The sequence below is a fragment of the Dipodomys merriami genome, unplaced genomic scaffold (assembly GCF_024711535.1).
Source record: "Dipodomys merriami isolate MVZ:Mamm:240054 unplaced genomic scaffold, mDipMer1.0.p SCAF_102, whole genome shotgun sequence".
Taxonomy (NCBI): domain Eukaryota; kingdom Metazoa; phylum Chordata; class Mammalia; order Rodentia; family Heteromyidae; genus Dipodomys; species Dipodomys merriami.
Window position 1 is genome coordinate 951,707 of NW_027202294.1, and position 23,080 is coordinate 974,786.

At 51.3% G+C, this 23,080-nt stretch overlaps 1 protein-coding gene across 5 annotated transcripts in view; it reads left to right on the forward strand.

Moving 5' to 3' along the window:
• The window catches only part of Sh3pxd2a (SH3 and PX domains 2A), a 201,458-nt gene that overhangs the window by 133,347 nt on the left and 45,031 nt on the right, over positions 1 to 23,080 (forward strand). For 2 of the 5 annotated variants that reach the window (XM_069994099.1, XM_069994102.1), the window contains exons 7-8: positions 5,597 to 5,641; positions 12,194 to 12,325. In XM_069994099.1, coding sequence (XP_069850200.1) covers positions 5,597 to 5,641; positions 12,194 to 12,325 — 177 coding nt within the window. Of the gene's footprint in view, positions 1 to 5,596; positions 5,642 to 11,614; positions 11,678 to 12,193; positions 12,326 to 23,080 lie in introns of those variants that run through there. The other 3 variants (XM_069994101.1, XM_069994105.1, XM_069994110.1) reach the window with 2 other exon arrangements.

Genomic DNA, 23,080 nt, shown 5'->3' on the forward strand with positions numbered 1-23,080 from the left:
CTTCGATTTCTTAAGCACTTCCATTTATTTAGTTCAAGTCTGTGACCCAGAACCCTCAGGTCACAGGTACAACCAACTACATAATTTACATGATGAAATCACAGGGCCTCTTGTTCATCAATTATGAATGATTTTAAATCCCCTGACAGAAGAACGTTATACCAGCACCAGGCCCTTCTGTCTAAGCTTAGGTGACTGACTGGGAGAAGCACACCTCCAGGAAGCCAGCCCTGCCTGCAGAGGAGGAGCCCATAGGGCTCAGGTCTGAGCCAGCACTGTGGCAGCATTAACCCCTCACCCTCCAGTCCACACACATCTGCCCCATGACCCAAACCCTGCCATACAGCTTCACCTTCCAGCACCAACTGGTGGCTAAGTTTACACCTGAGCTTCAGCCAGGACAAACCCTGCTCAGACTATATAGCACAGCAGTAAGGTGGTAACCATTGCCAGCCTCCACCCAAGTGGATTTTGATTGACTGCCTGTCATGGTAACCTGTGCTATGCTCTCCCAGAGGGGAACATCCGGGTAGCCAGACCACCTCTTTGTGAAGGACTAGTGCGGAATGCTGTATTTATGATGGAACAGCCCAGTAGACAGGAGTGTGCTCACTTAGGTAAATCCTAATGCTGCTAGTAAACAGTGGTAAAGCATCTGCTAGATCCTAAGTTGGCAGTCTGGAGGTGGTGGCCATGTTTCTGGGCTGTGTCATCAGGAAAGAAAAGAAGATGTGGAGCCTGTGGGAAATCCTACTAATCCAGCCCTGTGCAGAGTTTAGCTGTGTGAAAGCAAGGAAAAGACGAGAATGCATGGGTTATTTAGGAACCAACTCAAGGCTGCAGCAAGAACAATAAAATTCCCGAGGAGGGAGAGGTCTCCAGTGGGATCCTGAAGGAGGGAAGGGCGTGGGAAGACAGGAGGTTTTCATTCCATTCAGGCCCCTCCACTCCAGGAGCCCAGGGCTGGGGCTGCAAAAGCCAGTAAGGGGGTGGCCCTGCCCTGGCCCCCCAAGTCTCTGTGGGGTTTGATCTGTATTCACTGCTGTCTCCACCTGGGCTCCAAGCCTCCTCAATTTATTAGTTGGGATGAGTGGAGCTTGTTTCCCTATGGGGAAGCTTTCCTGGAATCATGGTTGGGGCTGGCTTTGGGTACATTGAGCCCAGTCCTCAGTGCTTTGGGGGGCCGTGTTAAGAATGTGCAAGCCCTCACCTGACTTAGTCTGGTGGAACATAGCATTCCTGGGGATTGGCTAGGGGACAGTTTTTTTATAAAACCAGGGGCACCTGCCCTACCCTTTGGATTTCTCCCCATCCTTTCCACCTGACAAGAATCAGGGCCACAGCATCTGCGAAGCCTTTTTTTCTCACCACACCTTGTGAGAATCAGGATTTTCTAGGCCATGATTCCTGTGGGCTCAACCAGCCAGCGAGATTGGCTACAGAAGCACCACGGGATGCAGAACAAGACACTCTGTTCCCATCCCTCCCCTCTCCCAGGAGCCCAGGGCTTTTGCCGGTTTTATCCCTGTCACCCATTCCCCTTTGTGTCCCAGGGACCTGTTCCTACTCCCTCCCCCATAAATCATTTCATCCTGAAAATACTAAAAAAAAAAAAAAAAAGTGCAGATATTTTTGTGAAACTCCAGGTTATAAGGGGGGCGAGGGGACTTGCTAAATGCTCCATCTGTGAACAAAAGCAGCAGAGTCAGCACAAGAACCAAGTTTCTATTCCTCTTTCTTTCCTTGGTGCTGGTACTTGTACTTGAAGGCTTAAACTCAGGGCCTAGGTGCTGTCTCTAAACTGTTTTTGCTCAAGACTGGTGCTCGGTCACTTGAGTCACAACTCCACATCTGACTTTTTGGTGGTTAATTGGAGATAAGAGTCTCATGGACCTTTGGCTTGGGCTGGAGGGTGATCCAACCTCTCAAATCAGATCTTAACCTTGTGAGTATCTAGGATTATAGGCATGAACCACCGTCAGCTGGCTGGTGTATTGTTGTGGTAGTATTGGAGATTGAATTTAGCATTCCAGATTGGAGGTTGCTCTGCCAGTGAAGACTTGACTTTGTCTTTCAGATAGGGTCCTGTGCTTTTGCCCTAAGTGGCCTTGGACAGCCATCTTTCCATTTCCTGAGTAACTGGGATTACAGGCTAGAACCTCTATACACAGCTTGTTTTGATTGTTGGTTTTGTTTTTGGTGGTACTTGTGCTGGGTCTCGAGGCCTTGCATTTGCCCAGGCAGGCAATCTACCTACTACTTGAGCCACATCTCTGGGCCTTTTTCTTTTCATTATTTTTCTAGGCTGGCCTGGATCAAGACCTTCTTTACTTCACTTCTGGGATGAAAGGCACATGTCACCACACCTGGCTTTTTGTTGATTGAGATGGGTCCTGTGAACTTGGTGCCAGAGTTGGCTTGGAACTTTTTCCTTCTCATTTTAGCCACTCATGCTGAGAACCACCATATCCTGCTTTCCAACTTTTTTTTTTTTCCCCCATCTCTGGCCTCTAGCCTCAGTCTTCCTATCTCTGCCTCCTGAGTAACCCACAGGCTTCTATTATTCCTGTTCTACACCTCTGCCCTTGGTGCCTCTCAGCTGGCAACCAGGTCTCTCCTACCTAGTACATGAGCCTGTGGGGGACATTTCATATTCAAACCTTAATGACTAGACTTGGGTTTCCAGACATTGAGCCTGCATTCAAGTACGTTGGTCTCTTTCTCTTGAAAGATTCATTTCAGCTCCATCACACAGCTTGTATTATGGAGAGCATCAGGTTTCCGTTGGGAAAGTCTAGAGTACCACACAACAATGTTAGAGAATAGTAGGCCCAGATGCTTCATTATACAGATGTGAGCATTCAAGCCTAGAGGAGTTAGGCCGCTCTCCCAAGGTCACACAGCTAGTCCTCAGCATTCAGATTTGCAATCTGATGGCCTTTGTATTCCAGCAGGCCAAAAAACCCTGTTCATTTAACTTGGTTCTGTGTCACCGGAAGAGAGGGAGGTGGAGAAGGTTTAGAGAGAGTAGGGAGCAGTTGGTTTGTGTCTGTCGCAGCCTCTCTGTTGGCTGCGCCTGCCTCTTGCCCCGAGCCAGCAAGCCCTCTCTGCCTCTCGGCCAGGGTTTGTGAGCCAAGGCATCGCCTCTGTTCATTGTAACAAGGTGGATGGCTCTCTCTCACCCCAGGAGAAAAGAAGGACTGGATTTATTTTGTACATCCAGGGATTGGGAAATAAACCATTTGGAAAGACTTTTTTTTTTTTTTTTTTAAAGACAGGCTTGTTTCTGGTCTGCTTTCCAGTTTCCTTTGGGAACAAGAAAAGGAGAGCTGCTTATGGGGGGGGGGGGAGGAAGGCAAGAAGAGTAAGCTCAAATTGTCTGCTGCTGGCCCCATCTAGCTTACTCTGTGGTTGTCTAAATAAAGCTTTATTGGAACATGGCCCATTCCTTGTTTTCCATTGCGTTTGTGGCTGCTTTTGTATTACGAGGGGGCATTTGAGCAGCCTTAACTTCTCGGGCCCAGAATCACTTCTGGATTTTCTGGGCCTAGGTCAAGTGCCTTCCTATGGTTCACTAGAAGACGTGTACTTTTTCCTAAAATGTTTTCTCACAAAGAATCCAAAAGGAACCCAAAATGGAAGTATGCATGGTAGAAGGCTACTGGTGGTAGAGATGGTCTCTAAGCTGGGCCGGTACACAGCTGTGTAGATTTAGAGGGGGCTGGACTAGGCCTGCACTATCCGAGCATAACCTTGTTAGAGAACAAGGACTGGGTACAGTAAGTCAGAATCTTACAAAGATGGGTTCTAAGCTGGTTAGTCCCTTCTTCTGTACTCAGCCCTCCTGGGCCACAGCAGCAAAAAGCCTGAGCAGTCCTCTGTATGTATGTCTGGTACCAGCCTTCAGGCAACGGCACCAGCATCAAGCAACTCACTGCTAGGCCTACTAAGAGGCTCTGGCCTCAGACTCTGCTCTGTTTGTCCCCACCTCCAGCTGACTTGGTGTCTGAGAGTGCTGGGAGGTAGGACAAGGTACCAGTGTTTTCTGGCAGTGAATGCTATCTAGTTATCATTCTTGCAGCTTGGGGCCGTGACTTTCCTGGTGCCCCCAGAGCCGTTTGAACTTGGGGAGCCAGGCATATGCATACCACAGTCAGGAAATTCTGCCAATCTCTGCAACCTTGAAAGAGACGGACACTCTTACTAGTTATACAGCCTCAGACAAGTTAATTAGCCTATCGGTTTTAGTTTCTTCTAATACAAGATGAAGGGAATAATAGTGCTTTTCATTGTAGGTTTGCTGTGTGAAGTCAATGAGTTGCTGTGTGTGAAATACACACTACAAATGAGACAGACAGTAACTATAAATGTTGCTGCTTATCTGCTGTTCATTGTAGCTGGCTGTGAAGGGGTCACAGCCCTGGTTCTCGGGTAAAATCTGCAAGACCTGCACCTCAATGTTTCCTTGTAATTGTCCCCACTGTGGTTAGTGCTCTGCTCTTAGAGGTAAGGGACAGCCCAACATAGAGCACTGGTCTTGGGGCGCTGCCACACCAGGTTCCATGCCTGGCTTCTAAACACTTGGGCCAGTTGCTTCCTCTGTCTGAGCATTTCTGCCCCTGTAAAATGGGGCCCGAGAATGTGTGCCTATTTCGTGGGATTATCACAGGTGCCAGATGGGCCACTGTAGGCACACAGGCGAGACCTGATGCCCTGCTAATGTTTACGCCAGTGAACTGCCAAGAGCTTTCTGCCTTGTTACCTGGCTAACAGTATCAAAGCTCACACTTACATGTTATTTTATGGGACTTTCCTTTTGTTCCTCCCTTTTGCCTGGAGGACAGTATAACCCCATTTCCAGGTGAGGAAACTGAGACCCAAAGGGGCCACCATTGTGTGAGCCTAGAATAGATCTTTCCCACCCTCCCACCCCCACCTCAAACTCCTGGTCACAGAGGTTCCTCTGCAGGGTTAGATTTGGTTTGGTTTGGGTGGCACTGGGTTGGGCTCTAAAGGGAGGGGAGCTCACATTGACCCACTGGGTCCTTCTTGTCGGTCCCCCTCCCTGGATGGGGCTATGGCAAGGGCTGGACAAAGACTTCAAGGCCTAGTAGATGTTTCCACATGACCTAGAGACTGGCCTTGGGTGCGACCAACCCTGACAGTGGAGGTTCTGGATTCGGTCTACTGAGCCTGTTAGCCTGCGAGAGTCCTCAAAGCCCTCAGGTCCCAAGGGGCCAGCAACCCACGTGGCCACCGAGGCTAAACCGAGCTGCTGTCTCCGGGGCCCTGACAACCCAAGGGGGCCCAATCCAGAGGAGGAACTGGGGAGGATTCTGGGCTCCAGAGAATTCCTGCATTTCGACAGACACCTCATTATCCCCATCCAGCCTCTGTAATCACACAGGCCCACACCCAGCGGCAGTCCCAGGCCAGGAAATCACTTCCCTCCCCTCCCCGGCTTCCGCCCACGGCACCAGCACTGCTGCCCTGCCGCCGCCTGGAGCCACTCTGCGTGGACCTCCGTCCGGCCTGCCTAACAGTTCTCTCCTCTGCTTCTCCTCTCCTGCTGCTGCCCACTGCTGGGGCTTGGAAGTGTGGCTGTCCAGCTGGGCTGAATCTCCCAAGAAGGACGTGACAGGTAGGGCCTGGCGTGCGTGTACGTGCATGCTAGTGAACATGTGTGTCATGGCACGTGTGTTCTGTGCTCCAGGCGGCTTTCTTTCTGCATGCTCTCCAGTGACGGTCTTTTATTGGCATGCGTGGCATCTCTCTATGCCCTCGCCTGCCAGACGAACCCTTTGCTGTCCTTCCTCCCTGCTGCCAGCTGGGGATGTTTGGTGGCGAGGGGCCCACGTTACAGTGTGAGATGACCCCCACCCCCGTGCGCGCTGGCCCCAGTGTGTGGACGTTTGAATCCTGGCCTTGCCACGTCTGCGCTGTGCTTTCTTAGGAGAGTTGCGTAACCTCCCCTGGGAGATGGGATGCCACTCAAGGGGAGCCTGGCACCCGGGAAGTGTCAGAGTCATGGGGGTGGGGAGCTGTCTGTGGCGGGCCATCCCGGTGATCATGAGGCTGTCCTGCCAGAATGAATCACCTTGCCTCAGGAAGCTGAACTGAGGTCCTTGCTCCCCAAACCTGGCTTCCTGAGAGTTCACTGCAAGGGGGGCGGGGAGTTGGAGACTTGGGCTAGCGAGTGGGGTCATCCTGTGCCTGTGGCTGAGTAATGGTGGGTCATAGCAGCCCTGGGCTGGGAGCTGCCTCCAGCCTCGGGGAGCTTGTAGGCCTTTGGCCTGCCTGGCAGAGATGGCTTTAAGGGACTTGGGACCTGGCTGGCGTCTGGCAAAGCTGGGCCACAGGTCAGGGACTTAGGTTGAGCCTTTGGTCTTAATGCATGGCGGCAGAAAAACCCGGACAGTGCCAAGAGGGAGATGTTGGGGGTGGGGGCCAGAAATAGGATTTCCAGAAGCATCTCCTGTGGGGCATTTCTGAGAGCAAAGATCCAGGGTTTAGGAGGTTTCGGGGACAAGGATCAAGTGTCAGGGGCCAGAGGGGTTTGGGTCAGCTCCCAGACTAACGTCTGACATGTAGCTCCCTCTCATCCTGTCAGCTGGTGTGGAGTGGAGGTGGGCTTCATGGGAGAGGGGGCTAGGAGGAGGGGAGGCAGCAAGGGGAGGGCCCCCTGCCTTGGATTCCTGGTGTTCCCTGTGACCAGGGCCTGAGCCTGAGCTAATCACTGGGCGCCTGTCCCTTTTTCCCTTCTGCACAAGCCAGTGAGCTGGAGCCCACTTGGCCCAGGGCAATACATTCTATTCACTAAACGTATAGGGCATCCTGGGAGGAGCCCCGCCATGGGGCTGTGGAGAGCCCTTGGTGGGGTGCCCAGGATGAGAGGGTGATGGGGGGCCTGGGGCGGAGCTACCACAAGGCCTGGCTGCAGAGGATGATCCCCAGCTGTCAGGAGCTAGAGGCACAGGGAAGGCGGCGGGGGTGAGACAGCTGCACTGGAAGTCCGGGCTGTTCTAAGGCAGGCCACCAGGCCTCTGTGGGCCTTGGGTTTCCTTCTGGAATGCTGGAGGATTTTGAAACTCGGAGGATACAAGCCGATGCAGGAGTCCTAATAGATAAGGGTCCGGGGGCTGCTTGGCCTAGTGTGCACCCCAGTGGTGCCCAGGGGCGCTGAGCAGACTCTGCAGCTGGTAGGGGCCCACTCTCTTCCCGGAGGTGGGGTTTGAGGGGGCATGTTGTAGAGACACCAGCCCCACGCCTCCCCCTCTGCTCCTCTTTAGGGTGCAGCTCTTTAGAGCTGCCTGCCTGCTAGTTACAAGACTTTTCTAGCTCCTCCCCATTCTTTTCTGTTTGTTCTGGAAACAGCTGTCTGCAGTTTACCCAGGGCTTTAACTCCTGTCACTTCACTGCATGCTCAGAACAGTCCCACGAGGTCCTGTTATGGTTCCTGTTTACAGATGAGGGAGCTAAGGCTCAGAGAGGTTAAGTTTCCCTCCGAGGGTCACAGAGCAAACAAGAGCAAAACAGGACTGGCCCTCAGCTCCTCAGACTAAGTCTAAGCCTTTACATCTCAAGTCTGAGGCAATGAGTGCTTCCTGTGCATCTATGGCATCAGTTCTGGGCGAACGCCATACTAAGGCAGCAGTGGTGTGAAGTGCACAGACTGGCTGAGGATGAAAGAGCGTACCATGGCTGGGTGGTAAAGGATCTTCCTGGAGGCAGAAATGCTGGGGTACTCAGAGAAGAGGGATGCTTTCTGGGCAGGGGGCATGGCTCTAGCACAGCCTTGGAAAGGAAAATCATGCGTAGAGCAGTGTTGCTGGCACATAGTAGGCATTCAGACATGTGTGTCCAATTATGGCTATTGCACAGAATGGTGGGGGAGGGGTCAGGGAACTTGGGGAGCTCAGATTGCAAGAAAGACTGGAGTTGAATTTGGCCTTTATTCTGTAGGCACCAGGGAGCCCTTGGAAGTGCTGGAATAGTGGACTGACTTGGCAAAGGCCTCATTTTGAAGTTTAAGTTGGCAGCCAAGAGCGGGCAGCAGCCAGGGTTCCATCCAGGTGGTAGGTGGAGGAATGCAGGTGTGAGGCAAAATGGGAGAGGATCCCAGGCACGGCCCTGGAGCCCAGCAGGCCAGCCAGGAGCTCTGGAGTGAAGCAGGATGCTGGGGTGGGCGTTCCCACCTCTGGGGGAGACCTCTGACCAAACTCCCAGCCCCAGAGGGGCTGCGCTCCCTAGAAGGGACCCACACTGTGTCCATGCTTCTGCCCAAATCTCTCATCTGAACACAGGCAGCTCTGCCACTGCCCCTCCCTTCCCCCAGGCAGACTCCTCCAGCCCCCAACTTTCCTGGCCGTGGCTGGGAGGGGATCCAGGGCCGGCTCTATGGAATGACATCACTGCCCACCAGCTGCCTGGCCTTTGGAGTGCTTTCTCATCTGGATACCTGCTCCCAGCGCCTACCCGCCCGTCCGCCCGCCTGCCCACGGGGGCAGCAGCCACACTCTAAGAGACAGATGCTTGAGAGGGCCAGCTGGGAACCCAAATGTGCTGAGGCTACGGTGGTGGGGAGCAGAGTGGGAGGGAAGCAGGAAGGACAAAGTGTGTGTGTCCCTGTGTTTGTCCCTCAGCCTCAGCTGCCTCCTAGAAGAGCCTCAGCCTGCCCCTGCTATGCAACAGTAAAGGAAGAATGTTCTCTTCCCTTCTCTACCTCTATCCCAGAGTCTTCAGGAAGCTCTAGCCAGTTTTCCAGGAATGAGGGTGGGGGTAGGGGCGGTGGGCATGGCCTGCCGATTTTTCTCCACTTTGAAATCTTGCCTCAGATTTTTCTTGGCCTGGCTCAAAATGAGCTGATGTCTGTCCACCTTCCAGCACCTCCGCTTTGTCCTCCCTTGCTGACATCATCTGGCCACAAACCCAGAGCTCCTTGTTCCTTCTTGCCTCAGTTTCCCTGACTCCTTTCCCATTTGGGAGGTGAGGCCATCGAGTCACTGTCCCTCTGTCTGGCAGTTCATTCATTTCACACACACAGGCATCGTGGTCTAGTCCGTCAGGGTAGCAAGAGTCAAAAAGAAGCCCACACTCCTGTCTGTATGAGGCGTCACCTGTGTACCGGGTGTCTGAGGATGTAATGGGGCCCCCACTGAAGGCCTGGCCTCAGTCATGTGTGGTACAGAATTTAAGGCTCTATGATAGTAGCAGGGCTTGGGCTCAGTTCTAGCTGCATGATTGTAGGAAAGTTTCTTCTCCTGGTGAGACTGTGTGCCCATAGGTAAAATGGGGCTGTCACAGGGCCTGTACTGCATAAGGTGGTTGTGAGCATCAAGCAGGACAGTAGAACACCACAGTCAGACTCTGCAGGAGGCCCTGCTGATGGAGACTCAGTGTCACCTGTATGACTGCCACACCCTTGGGACTTGGGAGCTCTGGCTGGGGAACTCCTCTCTTCTATTTGGATCTTGAGTTTTCCCCTTCTCACTTTTCACACCCAGGATCCCCCAAACCAGACAGGTGTGGTCCCACAGGGCAGAGGCCAGCATGATTTTGTGCTTGTGCCCTTAGGAAGTGCTGCTGGCCCCAGCCTCCCAGGTCTGCTCTGATGTCCCCCAGGGCACAGTGGGAGGCCATCTGTCAGCCCAGCCTCGCTGATGGCTCATGGCAGGCAGGCGCATGCGCAAAAGCTGCCAGCACCAGCATGCAGAGGCGGAGCCTCCCTGCTGCCCAGCTGTTGGGTACATTTCTGCTTGAAATACAATCCTGGCTTTGGAGGGGCTGCCTGGGGCTTACATGTGCATACCCACCCACAGGGCACACCTCAGCTTGGACAGAATCCCTTCTGCGTCTGGGGGGGGGGGAGGCGGGGAGGGCGGCACACCACGTAGGGGCAAAAGTGTTTAAATACACTCCAAATGGGGAGGGGGCATACAAATACCTGACCAGTTAAACCTGGATCACTGAGGCCCAAACTTTGGGGTTTTTATTTTTTAATTTAATTTTTTGTCAGTCGTGGGGCCTGAACTCTGGGCCTGGGCGCTGTCCGTCAGCTCTTCAGCTCAAGGCTAGCATTCTACCACTAGAGCCACAGCACCACTTCCGGCTTTTTGAGTAATTGAACCCAGGGCCTCATGCATACAAGGCAAGTGCTCTACCACTGAGCCACCTTCCCCAGCCCCCTGTGAGGTGTTTGAAAAGCTCTTTGGGTGATTCTGTACCTTTAAGTGGAAGATTTATTATGCCAGAAGAACAATGGGTGTGTGGAAACAGAAATGAGAAGCTCTGTAACTGGGAACTAACGAGGTGTGGCACAAGTGATAGAGTGGCAGCCATGAGCTGTCAAGAATACCAAGTGAGAGCTCCAGGACCTTGAGTTCCAGTACTGTGGGCATGCTTTTACACACACACACACACACACACACACACACACACATACACACACACACACACACACACATACACACACACGCACACACACACGCGCGCGTAAATAAAGTTCTAATGAAAAGAGAGATGGTTTGATCCACTACCCACCCCCCCTCAAAAAAAAGATGAATGCATTTGGGTTTCTCTATACCAGCTGTAGGAGCTGGGGTGAGTCTCTGAGCCTCTAAGAATGGGGAAAAGAGGGAGGGGTTTGTGACGGGATGTGACTGGATTGAGGAAACTTGGCCATTATACGGTATGGCCAGCTCAAGGAGATTGGCAGGCATAGATTTTTGTATTTGACTTTGGTTTTGAGATGGAGTCTCATTCTGGAGCCCAGGCTGGCCTTGAACTCAAGATCTCCCCACCTCAGCTTCCAGTGAACTGCTGTGTCTGAATGACAAAAGCTTTAAGTAGTGTCCTAGGACCTCCCTTTGGGCTAGATAGCTCTATTTGGGAAGGCTTCCTGAAGGAGGTGACGAGTTGGATCCTGGCTGGTGGTTTGTATTAGCTTCTGGCAGGACACATAACATTAGCTTTAGGTAATGGTAATTGTTGAAGCACAGAAGGGTTTATGGAGCACATTTAGCCACACAGCCTGTAAGCCAGATGGGGATAGCCAGGTGGTCTACCCTGCAGCCTGGTGCTTCCTGAACGAATGTCACACTGGTCCAGTAGCTGGTGAGGCAGACCAATTACTTACTCCTTGGAGCCTGTGGCCTACCTACCCTCCCTACCTACCTCCCTACCTCAGCCTTAGGCCCTTGGATCTCCTAAGAAGGTGGCTGGAGGCTGCTGGAGTTTGAGCACATCCCAGCACTCTTGGAAGAGGGAGACCAAGGCTCTTGGTGAGCGCAGAAGCTAGGCCCACTGGGGCATCCTGAGGCTGAGCCTGCCAGAAGGACAGGAATGGAGCCGAACTTGAGGAAAAGTTGGCGGAGGTGTGGGGATGGGGGTGGGGGGTGGGTGGGCTGGGCTCCAGTGCTGGCGCTGGGACTTTCTTCTTGGGTTTCAAGTAAACAGTCTGGGCCCTCCTCCCCTCCCCTGCCTCCACCCCCTGCTCCTCATTCGATGGGTCTCATGTGTTTCTATTTAAGGGCTGCGAGTAAGCCCCAGTGATTGGCGGCCTCAAACCCTCTGGACTCCTCGCAGGGCCTGGGCTGTGGAGAAGTTCTCTCCCGCTCTCCCTCTCCCGCCTCAGGGAGCTCTGCTGCCTTTTCTCTCTTGGCTTACAGGCTTGGTTGGGGTAAAGGCTGGGGCCTCGTCCTGGGCCTGCCCCCTCCGCCTCTTCTCTCTCTTTCCTGCACTGTGGCCTCAGCCCTCATGGGCCGCCCACTGCTTGCTCCTGGCCCTCCCCTCACACCCTGGCGGGCCCAGGAGTCTAGAGACCACATCAGCCCCAGGCCGCTCTGCACACTCCCCCATGCCGGGCTGTGACTAACTCTTCAGGGCAGCAGGCTTTCCCCTCTCTTTCCTGGGCCTCTGTCTCCATCTGTCTCTGGCCCCCTCCTCCCCCTTCTCCTTCCCCTGTCCCCCCTGGCTCCCCATGTCCCCCGGTCCCCGCAGTGCAGCGGGCCGGTGTGGGGCCTTGCTATATGGCCTGTCCTTGGGGCCCAGCGAGCTTCGAGCCCTGGCTGCGGGCTGGCCCTTGGAGCAGCACTGGCGACCGAGCAGCCTCTCGAAGGGGCAATGGACAGGGGGCGCCCCGGCCGCGGGGCCATGGCTGGCCGCTGGCTCACCGCGTGCTTTCTGCCCTCACCAGGTGCCGACACCAACGCCGAGCCCATGATCCTGGAACAGTACGTGGTGGTGTCCAACTATAAGAAGCAGGAGAACTCGGAGCTGAGCCTCCAGGCTGGGGAGGTGGTGGATGTCATCGAGAAGAACGAAAGTGGTAAGTGCCCGGCCGCTGGCTGTCTACTCGGGGTTCCAGCCTGGCTCCCCAGCCTGGCTAGGTTTTGTTCCTGTCCTCCTCCCCCCACCTCTGCAGCTATACGTTATTTCCATCTGGCAGGGAGAAAGGCTGAGGAGTCTGAAGTTCCCCCTGTTGGTTTGGGCTGCAGGCCAGCAGTTTGCCTGGTAGTGGAAGAATGTCTCTCAGGCTGAGGGGTAATTAGCCGGCTTGTGTTAGCGCAAGACCCGGGTGGCAGAAAGCAAGGTCCAGCTCTGCTTGGGAACCCCACACTCTCTGAGGTCCCCTGAGCCAGGGACCTCAACAGCAGTTTCTCCTGTGGGGGCCATATTCCAAGCCAGGATCTAGGTTCTCAGCCGAGGCCTGAGAACCCAGCCAGCTGGTGGGCACCATGGCTATAGCATCACAGTGGGGTTCAGAGTCGCCGGGCCCCCAATGAGTGATCTGGGGAAGGACCGGTCCTGTGGGAGTTGGCGGGTGTCTGGGTGGTGAGCTGACTGCCCCCTGCTGAGCTGGAGGCCGCCAGGATTTGGGAAGAGGACCCAGATGGGGACGAAAGCCAGGTCCTGCAGCCAGAGAGGGTCCTGCGGCAACGCTTTGTCGTTAGGAGCAGACGTAGGGGCCGTGCCGACGGCTGCCCAGGGGCTGCTGGTTCCAAGGTTCTTACAGACTGCGCCAAAATCCCTTGGTGTCCTTGGCAGCAGAAGTCGTGGCAGGTGGAGAAAAAAAGAGCCCAAGTCTGTCAGTCCCATGTTTGGGGTTCGTGTGGCTCTGCGGGACCAGCAATGGTCCTCAGACTCACAACATCCATGGGTAGTTTGCTTAGGCCTGCCGTGCCGGGTGATGCTTGACTGGGCTTGGAAGTGTGTTGTTCCAGTTCCACTTTGCTTGGGGAAGGCTGTGCATGGGAACTCCCCACACTGGGTTTCTCCAGAACAGGGGGGGCCTCCCGTTTTCACCTTGTTCCTCGGTACTCTTTGAATATTTTGAAAGGCGGGCAAACCAAAGGCCATGTCCATTCTATGGACAGAGTGACTGAGGCACGGAGATTGAAAGGAAGCAAGCATCCTAAGGTTAAAGGTGGAATCAACATACTCTAGATTCCTCTGTCTTGGTGACAAGTAGCTACCAAGAGACAATCCCAGTGAGCCTCTGGAGGAGGTGGGCTCAGGATTCTGTCAAAGGTCTTAAAAACAGGCTGATGGAGCACAGAGATGAGGTGTGAGCACAGGCCTGACTCATGGCCCTCCTTGACCTGGAGTCTTCATCACTCATTCCCCTGTCAGAGAGGTCAGGCTCTGTGCCTGGAGTCACCCTGTCCACCTAGCAGAGCTGTGTCCCTGGTGTAACGCCTTGACCCTTGGCTCTAGTAGCCACCACACTGGTCCTCTTCCTGTCCAGCTATTTCCTCAAGTCTTTGTTATGCTATCAGCCCCACTTCCCTGCTCCCCAAGGAAGCTGCCATTGCCCATGGGGAGGGTACGGAAGCCCTAAGCACCTTTCGTGGTGGATTGGGAGATGTGGGGCGTGGGATTCGTTGCTCATTGGGGAGCTTACACCTCAGGAAGACCGAGGTTCTGTCTAAGGTCAGATCTTCCCTCAGGGACCCTTGGACTGCTGTACCTGCCTTCTGTCATGGCAGCTGTCTAGCCCCAGAGCAGCAGGAAGGGGTGAGCCCCTCAGGTCACCGGGGTCAGCCACTGGTCAGGATGGCAGAAGATACACCTAGAAGAAAGTCTGTCCTGCTTTAAGACTCTGTGATTCCCAAGGGCATGTTTGCCCTCTCCCTTCTTAATCCACATCCATGACCCTATCAATACTTGGAGTCCTGCCTGGGCCGAAGAGAAAACTTTGAAAAAGCAGGAGTCAGTGTTGGCCTGGGAAGTGTGTAGAAATACCACGTGTGGAGCGTGCCATGGCTGTCTGAGAAGGCCCAGCCTCCGTGACTCTTCCTTATCCCTCGTGGCTGGGGAGTTCTACTTCACAGACCCTATGAGAGAATGGCTGTCCCTCAAAGCAGGATTCCGCCTGCCACCGGTGGGCTGGTGGCTTCACATCCCCTAACTTCTCTAAGCTGTGATTGTCCTTTGTGTAATCTGGAGATAAGCTTGTGGCTGCTTAGAAGTGGGACAGGAGCAAACAACCTCCACGAGCCCACTCCTGAGTCTGAACACAGTGACCCCTGAGTCTGGACACCGCGACGGGGTGACTCATTCGGGCCATGGGTGTAAGGTGGAGCCAGCCTCTGTGCACATGGCTTTTCTGCCCTGCTGGGAGTTTTGTATCTTGCCCCTCAGTGGAGATGGCTGCACCGCTGCAGGTGTTTGCACGGGGGCACGGAGCACTGTGGCCATCTGTGTATTGCCGTCAAAAGCCAGGAGGCCCGAGTGTATAGCTAGCTTAACCTCAGAAACTAAGTGGGTGGAGGAGAAAGGAAGGATGCCAAGTTGCAGAGCTGGGAAGGTAGTTCCTTGGTAGGGAAGCTGGAGGGTGGGGAAAGAGGCGTGTACATCTGAGAGCTGGCTTCACAAGGGGTGGCGATTGAAGCTTTTGAACTCTAGAACAAAGACCCACTTGTGATGCCCCTGACCTGGGACATGGTGGGCGTGTGGAGGCATTTCCATTGGCATGGATGGGCAGCGGCCCCAGGCAGCAGCTTCCCCTAGGCCTCCCATTGTGCGCCTTCTCGCTTAGCTGCAAGTCCCTCAGATGGGAGATCCATAGAGAGGCTTCCAGCAATTTCTGACTCTGCCTGCTCATCAGAGTCTCTGGGCTCTGACCACAATGGCAAAGTGAAGTGGAGATGTGGGCATGCCAGCACTCTGTTCTGATCTGTGCAAGGGAGGTGTTTACAAGGTAAACCATAAGCACCATATGTGGTAAACACCAGGTGCCAGGTCATGCACTTCCCACGTTCATTCTACTAGTCACAGAACAAACGTTAGTTGTAGAGAGCATCCCACCCATTTTGTGGCTGAAGTAACAGGCAAAGAGGTTACATGATCCCCCTTAGGGGTCCTGAGGCTCAGAAAAGGCTAGTCCCAGGTGGGGAGTAGATAAAGGTGTGATGCTGTGATTGGTAATGCTGGGGGAAATAAAGGAGGAGACATGGGCTGGTGGAGATGACAACAGAGCTCCCTGGAACATGTCCTCGCTGAAGGATGTCTCTGGGACCCTGCTGGTGGTCATGGGTGGTTAGAATTTGTGTTGGTAATTGAATAGTTGAACTTGGAAGCAGCCAAGGATGAGATGAACACATCTTGTGATGTGTTCCCAACATCCAGGATAAGCCTGTGTCTGGGAATGCAGATGTGCAGAAGTCAAGATACCCAGAGCAGTCCCTACCTGGCCTGGTGCTATTCCTGAGGGTTTGTTTAGTTTTTTTTTTCTGTGTGTGGTTTTTTGTTTTGTTTTGTTGTTGTTGTTTTTCCTCAAGGCTAGTGCTCTACCAGTTGAACCACTTTTTTGGGTGGTTAATTGGAGATAAGAGTCTCATGGACTTTCCTGCCTGGGCTGGTTTTAAACAGTGATCCTCAGCTCTCAGCCTCTTGAGTAGCTAGGGTTACCAGCTTGAACCACTAGCATCTGGAAAGCATTTTTGATCAGAGAGAGCCTAGGGACAGATACAGAAAAGGACTTTTTTTTTTCTTTCTCCTGCTATGAGCAGGGTCACTGATCAACAGGGTCAGGGTCAGTGCTCAATAGGGTCAACTGTTTTGGTAGCTGTGCCACCCAGATGTGCCAAGATGGCAGCAGCAGCCATTGTTGCATATGCTGTAGAATAGTACCTGAGATGCCACCTTCTAGTAGGACATTCTTGTGCCTCAAAGACCACATTGGCTGCACCTTTCAGCAGGAGCAATTGGTCTAACATCTGTTGAGTGGTGATGTCAGGGTCCTGGTTGCTCTTGATTTCTGGGCTAACCAAAGCTACCTCCAGTTTTTCCAGGATTGTTTCTTTCTTCTGAGGACTGCAGGCCAGGACAGGAAGTGGGGAGATGAGTCAACAGAATTTTTCCTACCTCAGCTTTCCTCCTCCTAGTCTTTGCTTATTTCCTGGCACTGGAGTGATACACTGAAGGTTCTTATACTTTCTTGGGAAACAAGGGATTTTGTGCTATTCTGTTCCATTCACTTAGTTTGCCAATGAGAAAACTAAGCCTTGAGAATCTTTACTCCCTTCCAAAGCCAGTGCTTTAGTCCCAGTTTGTGAGCAAAGAATAGAAATTCACTTCAACTTGCTCAAGAGGTTATTAAAAGGCTGGAGGATCTTTTCACAAAGCCAGTCTTCAGTGACTCTTACAGAAGCCAGGCGTGAGAAGCAAATTCCAGCCTCAGCAGGTTAGGAATGGGAACGAATGCAGCTACTCTATCTGTCTCTCCCTTGGGTACCATAGACAAGCCTTCTTCTCTTCTCATTCACCCTAGGCAGCAGATTATTGGTTGGCTGTCAGCACCAGATTCTGTGTAATTGCTCAGTTGAGATAGCTAGTAACAATTGTCTGTGGCCTCTGGTTTTGTAAGTTCAGAATTTGAAGTTTGAGTTGGGTGCAGTAGTACATATCTGTAGTCCCAGCTACTGGGGAGGCAGAGTTAGAAAACCCTTTGGGCCCACAATTTGAACCCCAGCCCGAGCACCATAGAAAAGATCCTCTCTTTAAAAAAATGTTTTTAAAATGTTCAAACCTGATTGGTTCCTGGCTAGCCAATGGATTGGCAGATCTCACATCAGATCTCCATCTCTGGTCTAATCAGCTGTGTACAGGAGAACATCACAGGGTATAATCATGGCTGCTTAGTAACTTCTTCATCAGTGGTTGTTGAGTGTAGGTTTTAAAGAAGAGAAGCTGGAAGGGGAGGGTCACCCAAAGAGATGGTGGCTATAACCATTTACTTGTGTATAGTACAGAGGGCAAAGAATCTGCATTGAAGTGTAGTGCTCTGAACCAAGGATGCAGCTTGGTGGTAGAGCACTTGCCTAGCATTCACAAAGCCCCTGGGTTTGACACCCAGCATTTCAAAAGAAATGATCTAGTGCTGTCCTGATTACTAGAGAAAAGTGAGAAGCAATTTGTTTTGTGCTGGGAAACAAGGATCAGTGAGATGTAGCATGTGAGCTTTGCATAAAGGTGAAACATGTTCATAGTATTCATAATTAGTTCATTTATTTATTGCACAGCCTTTGAACACTTCCTGTGACCCAAGAACTGTGTATAAATTGTATATACATCAGGGTAGGGAAGGTGGCTTAATGGTAGAGTACGTGCCCAGTATTCATGAAGCTCTAGGTTCGATTCCTCAGTACCACATGAACAGAAAAAGCTGGAAGCGGCACTGTGGTTCAAGTGGTAGAATGCTAGCCTTGAGCAAAAGAATCTCAGAGACAGTGCCCCTGAGTTCAAGCCCAAGGACTGGTAAAAAAATAAAAAATAAAATAAGTTGTATACACATCCATAAGGGTCCTACCTCATGAGCAGAAGCATTCTGGCACTGAAGGGGTGGACTATATATTGTAAGGGTTAAATAACTTTACAGACTGTCCAGTTTTTTTTCTTTTTTCTTTTACATCTTTATTAGCATATTAGCATATATTAGTTGAACAAGGGGGGTTTCATTGTGAAATGTCTATACATACATATATATCCCCTGATCAAATTCACCTCCTTTATCACTCTCCTTCACTCCCCACTCTTCCATTTCCTTAAATGGGACGCTATATCTTCTAAGTCTTTTGCTTGGATTCTGTACTTAGCTTGAGAAACCATCTGATTGCCTATTTAGACTTTCATGCTATGCTGTTCCTAGAAAATGAATACCCCAATAAAAATACCATAGGCTGTCTCTACAAAAGAAGGTTTATTGAAATTTGCATTAGAGATAAGTGAAACAACATTTTAATCTCCAAAACAGCCTTATTATAAGAGTTTAGTTCCTGAGGCTGGGAATGTGGCTTAATAGAGTGCTTACCTAGCATGTATAAAGCCCTGGGTTCCATTCATCAGTACCACATAAACAGAAAGAAAGAAAAAAAAAGCTGGAAGTGACAATGTGGCTCAAGTGGTAGAGTGCTAGCCTTGAGCAAAAGAAGCTCAGGGACAGTGTCCAGGACCTAAGTTCAAGCCCCAGGACTGGCCAAAAAAAAAGTTTAATTCCCATACGCTGATTTCCATCGGAGGAAGATCCTGCTGGAGCCATCCACAAGCCTTGTTCTCTGATAGCTCTTCTCTTCCTGTGCATTTTGTGTTCCTGCTCTGTCCACCTAATCAGCAATTCCTGTCCATTCTGATCTAGGATCATCTCTGGTATGTAGTTTGTCCACCTCATGACACTGGCTGGAGGGAGAAGAACAGGGGTCACAAATCCTAGAGCAGAGTGAGCCTCAAGCCCTTCAGCCCGGCTTATCAACAACAGGCTAAAGATTGTTTTGAGGAGGAGATTTCAGGATAGCCTAACAATTATAAACATGAGCTTCAAGCTAGATAAACCTGGTCATAATTTTTATTTGGTCTCTAACTTTGTGATGCTGGGAAAATTTCTTAGGTCCTCTCAAGTGTCCATTTTCTTATTGATAAAATGGGGATAATTATGCCAACAGCTCTAGGGTTGATATATGCAGATTCAAAAGGAACTCTACCTGGGATATAGAACACCATAAATACTCTTGTCATTCTGTCTCTGCCTGTCTGTCTTTCTCTCCCACTCTTGTTTTTATTCTCTTGCTCTCTGTGCATGCCAGTACTTGGGCTTGAACTCTGGATCTGGGCATTGTCCCTTAGCTGTTTTGCTCAAGACTGGTACTCTACAACTTGAGCCACAGATCCATTTACTTGGCTTCACTTACAGCTTTTCTTTTGTGGGGAGGTCAGTCTGGGCTTGAGCACTGTCTCTCAGCTCTTCAACTCAAGGCTTGCATTCTACCACTGGAGCCACAGTACCACTTCCAGCTTTTTCTGCTTATGTGGTGCTGAGGAATCGAACCCAGGGCCTCATGCATTCAAGGCAAGCACTCTTCCACTGAGCCACCTTCCCAGCCCCTTCGCTTTCAGCTTTTGATGGTTAATTGGATTTAAGTGTCTCGTGGAATTTTCCTGTTCTGGCTGGCTTCAAATGGCAATTCTTAGATGTCACCCTCCTGAGTAGCTAGGGTTACAGGCATGAGCCACCTGGGCATGACCACAGTAAATACTCAATGTATGATAGCCATAGATGAGACCACTGGACTGAGACAGCTCCAGCAGTTTCTGCTTTGTGTCCTTGGTTTCCCTATTTGGCCTTAGACTGGCTTGCACTCTGGTTCTGAGAACTCTTTCAGCCCTGAGGATCTGTGAGGTGGTAGGTACAGCAACAGAGGCAGTGAGGCCTAGATAGTCCTTGTGGTCAGAGTTACCCCGAACCTAGAGGTCCTGCTTACTCATCTGCCTATGTCCAGCCTAATGCAATGAAGGGGTTCTGATAGCAGAGATAAAAGTATAGAGAGGGCTGGGAAGGTGGCTCAGTGGTAGAGTGCTTACCTTGCATGCGTGAGGCCTTGGGATCAATTCCACAGCATCACATAAGCAGAAAAAAACTGGAAGTGGCACTGTGGCTCAAGTGGTAGAGCACTAGCCTTGAGCTAAAGAGCTGAGGGACAGCGCCCAGGCCCAGAGTTCAGGCCCCATGACCGACAAGGAAAAAAAAAAGTAATAAAATATATGGTGTTGGGTGCTGGTGGCTCGCGCCTATAATCCTTGCTACTCAGGAGGCTGAGATCTGAGGATCATGGTTCAAAGCTAGCCCAGGCTGGTGCATCGTGAGATTCTTATCTCCAATAAACCAGAAGTGGTGCTGTGGCTCAAGTGGTAGAGTGCTTGCCTTGAGCTGAAGAGCTGAGGGACAGCTCCCAGGCCCAGAGTTCAAGCCCTACAACCGACAAAAAAATAAAAAAAGGTGCTGAGCTTCTTGGTTCAAAGCCAGCCTGAGAGGGAAGTCTGTGAGATTCTTGTCTCCAGTTAACCTCCAGATAACCAGGAGTTGGAGATAGGGCTCAAAGTGGTAGAGTGCTAGCCTTGAACAATAAATAATGTTTAGACAGGCACTGAATTCAAGCCCCACAACTGACAAAAAAAGAAAAGAAATGTACTCATTACCTGATTTATGAAATGGTAACACTGCTATACAACACCTTAATAATAACAATAAAATTATATATATATATACACACACAGTATATACATATTTTTAAAGCATATAGTGGTAGGACAGGGACAGCACAGCAGGAGATCATGCCAAGCAGAAGACAAGTGGAAATTAGGCACCCCCAGAATCCTGAAGCAGGAAAGCCATCAGCGGAGTGCCAGCCATCCTGGATGTGAGAGGGTGTTGGGACAGGCATAATGGGAACAAAGAGGCTCTGCAAATAGCTTTCCTCAAGCTGCGTCTACCAGGGCTGTTGTCAGGGACACATCCAAACTCTTGTCAGCACCAAGCACTGCCAGAGGCCAGCTGCCAGAAGGCTAGGTGGGACAGTAGCACTAGATGCTCCACCTCCTCGCTTTGGCCAGGTAGAATGACTGGTCACCCTGACCTGATGTCGCCTCTGTGAACAGGAGTGTCCTTACTCCCCAACTCTGCCACACATACTTGCACGTACACATGGCCTTTGTCCCTAGTTAAGAAGTGATGGGTCTCATGCCCCAGCTGAAAGGCAGGGAAGAGATCTCCCCACATTTACTCTACTCTTACATAACGGAAGGCACACATTCTGGGGAGGATAATTTGTCAGGACCTCAGGGGACTTGGGTTGAGAAATTACCCTTCCGTGTTCTTTCCCAGCTCCTCCTGTGTCTGCTCGGTCTGACATACTTCAGCATTTGGGTTTTTGGTAATTACTCTGGTGGTAGTCGAGGGTAACCCAGGGTAACCACCCTGTCCCTATCAGCATCTTTCCACATTCCATAACGTCATCCTCTGGGCTCCCAGTTCTCAGCTAGAATCCCAGCCTTATGGCAGAGGACCAGCCAGGGCATCCCTCTTAGATCATGTGCCCTGTGAATCTGGGGGTGGGCAGTGTTCTATAGGGCTCCCCATCCTGGGCCCTGAGCTGTTGAATCCCCAGGAAAAAAAAAAAAAAAAGGTGGGAGGTGGGGAAGCTTCTGGCTCATAGAGCTCCAAGTTCATTTCTTTCCCAGTTTGAAATGTGTATATGAAACTGTTGTTTTACTTTCATTTAATTATTTCAACCCCAGCTCTGCATTTCCCTTCTTAGCTGGGCATCTCTCAGGCTTATGCTAAAATTGATCTAAGCTTTTATTGGACTGGATTGTGGGGAAATGGCCCAGGAGCACCACAGGAGGGAGGGAAGAGAAAGCCAAAGTCAGAATAAGTCTGCCAAGGACTGGCTGTAAAGTGAGCAAACTGCGCAGGGGTCTGAGACAGATGTGCTATCGCAGCTCTCTCCCTTCTACGATCTGGCTCATCGGCCTTGCTTCAGGCTACCTGTAGGTACCTACGTCCTGGAACCATAGACCAGCAGCCTGCATTGTCTGCTGTCTTCCATTCCGGCTAGGAAGGCCATCCCAGAAGTAAAGGACACCTGGAGAAATGCCTGCTGCTGCCAGCAAAAAGAGGATTTTTGGGTTTTGTTTTTTCAGGGTAATTTCTTTGTTAAAAAAAAAAATCGTAGTATGTTACATTTTACAAGACATAAAAGCACATAGTTTTTTAAACATCTTGGTAAGAGACAGGGTGGAGATTGGTATTCTGCCTTTCCAAAGAGGAAATTGGACCCCGCAGAGGTTTAACTTGTCCCAAGGTAGAAGAACTGGGAAGGGAGGCAGAAGCTCCAGACTCAGCTTGTCCTGTGTCAGAAGGGCTCAATGCTTCCATTATGGAGTTTACTTCTTTGCAAAGCCTAATCCCAGAGAACTTTGCGGTGTGAGTTCACAGGCTGCTAAGAGCCACAGAGCAGAGGTCAGTTCTACGGGGGTAAGAAAAAGGCCAAGGGGCTGCAAGTCAGAGGGAGTTTGAAGTTGAAGTGTGTTGACTCATTTTCTTGCAAGAGTTTTGTGAATGTTCCACCTTTGAAAACAGGTCCTTGGAGAGGGACTGGACTGTATGAATACCAGGTGCCTGCTGGGCAGGGCTGAGGGTATGAGGGTGGAGTTGAGGCTGGGCCTCATTAGGACTAGTCAGGACTCCAGCCCATGCTGCCCTTCCCTTTCATCCAACCAAACAGACTCACCCTGGCCTCTCTTCTACAGCCCCACACCACGGGAGGGAACCTGTAATCCTGCCTCCTATCCTCTCCTATCTCAGCCTTCAGTCATCATGGAAATCTTATTCTTAGGAACAGGACTATTCCATGGATGCAATTAGCTCATTCAGCCAACAAACCTACTGTGTGTCATACCCTGTGAACAAGAAGCAGTTGTCCCTGTCTTCCTGTTGCTTAGGGTGAGAGTATTCTGGGACTCCCTGCCTACAGGGCAAAAGCCCCAGATACAGTGATTCATTTCCAATGCACTGGGCATTCTCTAGTGTACAAGACAGAAACAAGAGGATGATGACAGAGAGGTGGAACTCAGCAAGACAGCCTGCCAGCTTGTGTAGAGATGTGCATAATGCTGGGCCAAACAGAGAGGAAGGCTTCTAGAGAAGGTAGGTCTGAACTAGGAACAGACCCAGGTGACCTGAAAGCTGTGGAAAGCAGGTGTGGCCTGCAAAGTGAACAGGTATGATCTGGTTGAAAGAAGGGGGCTG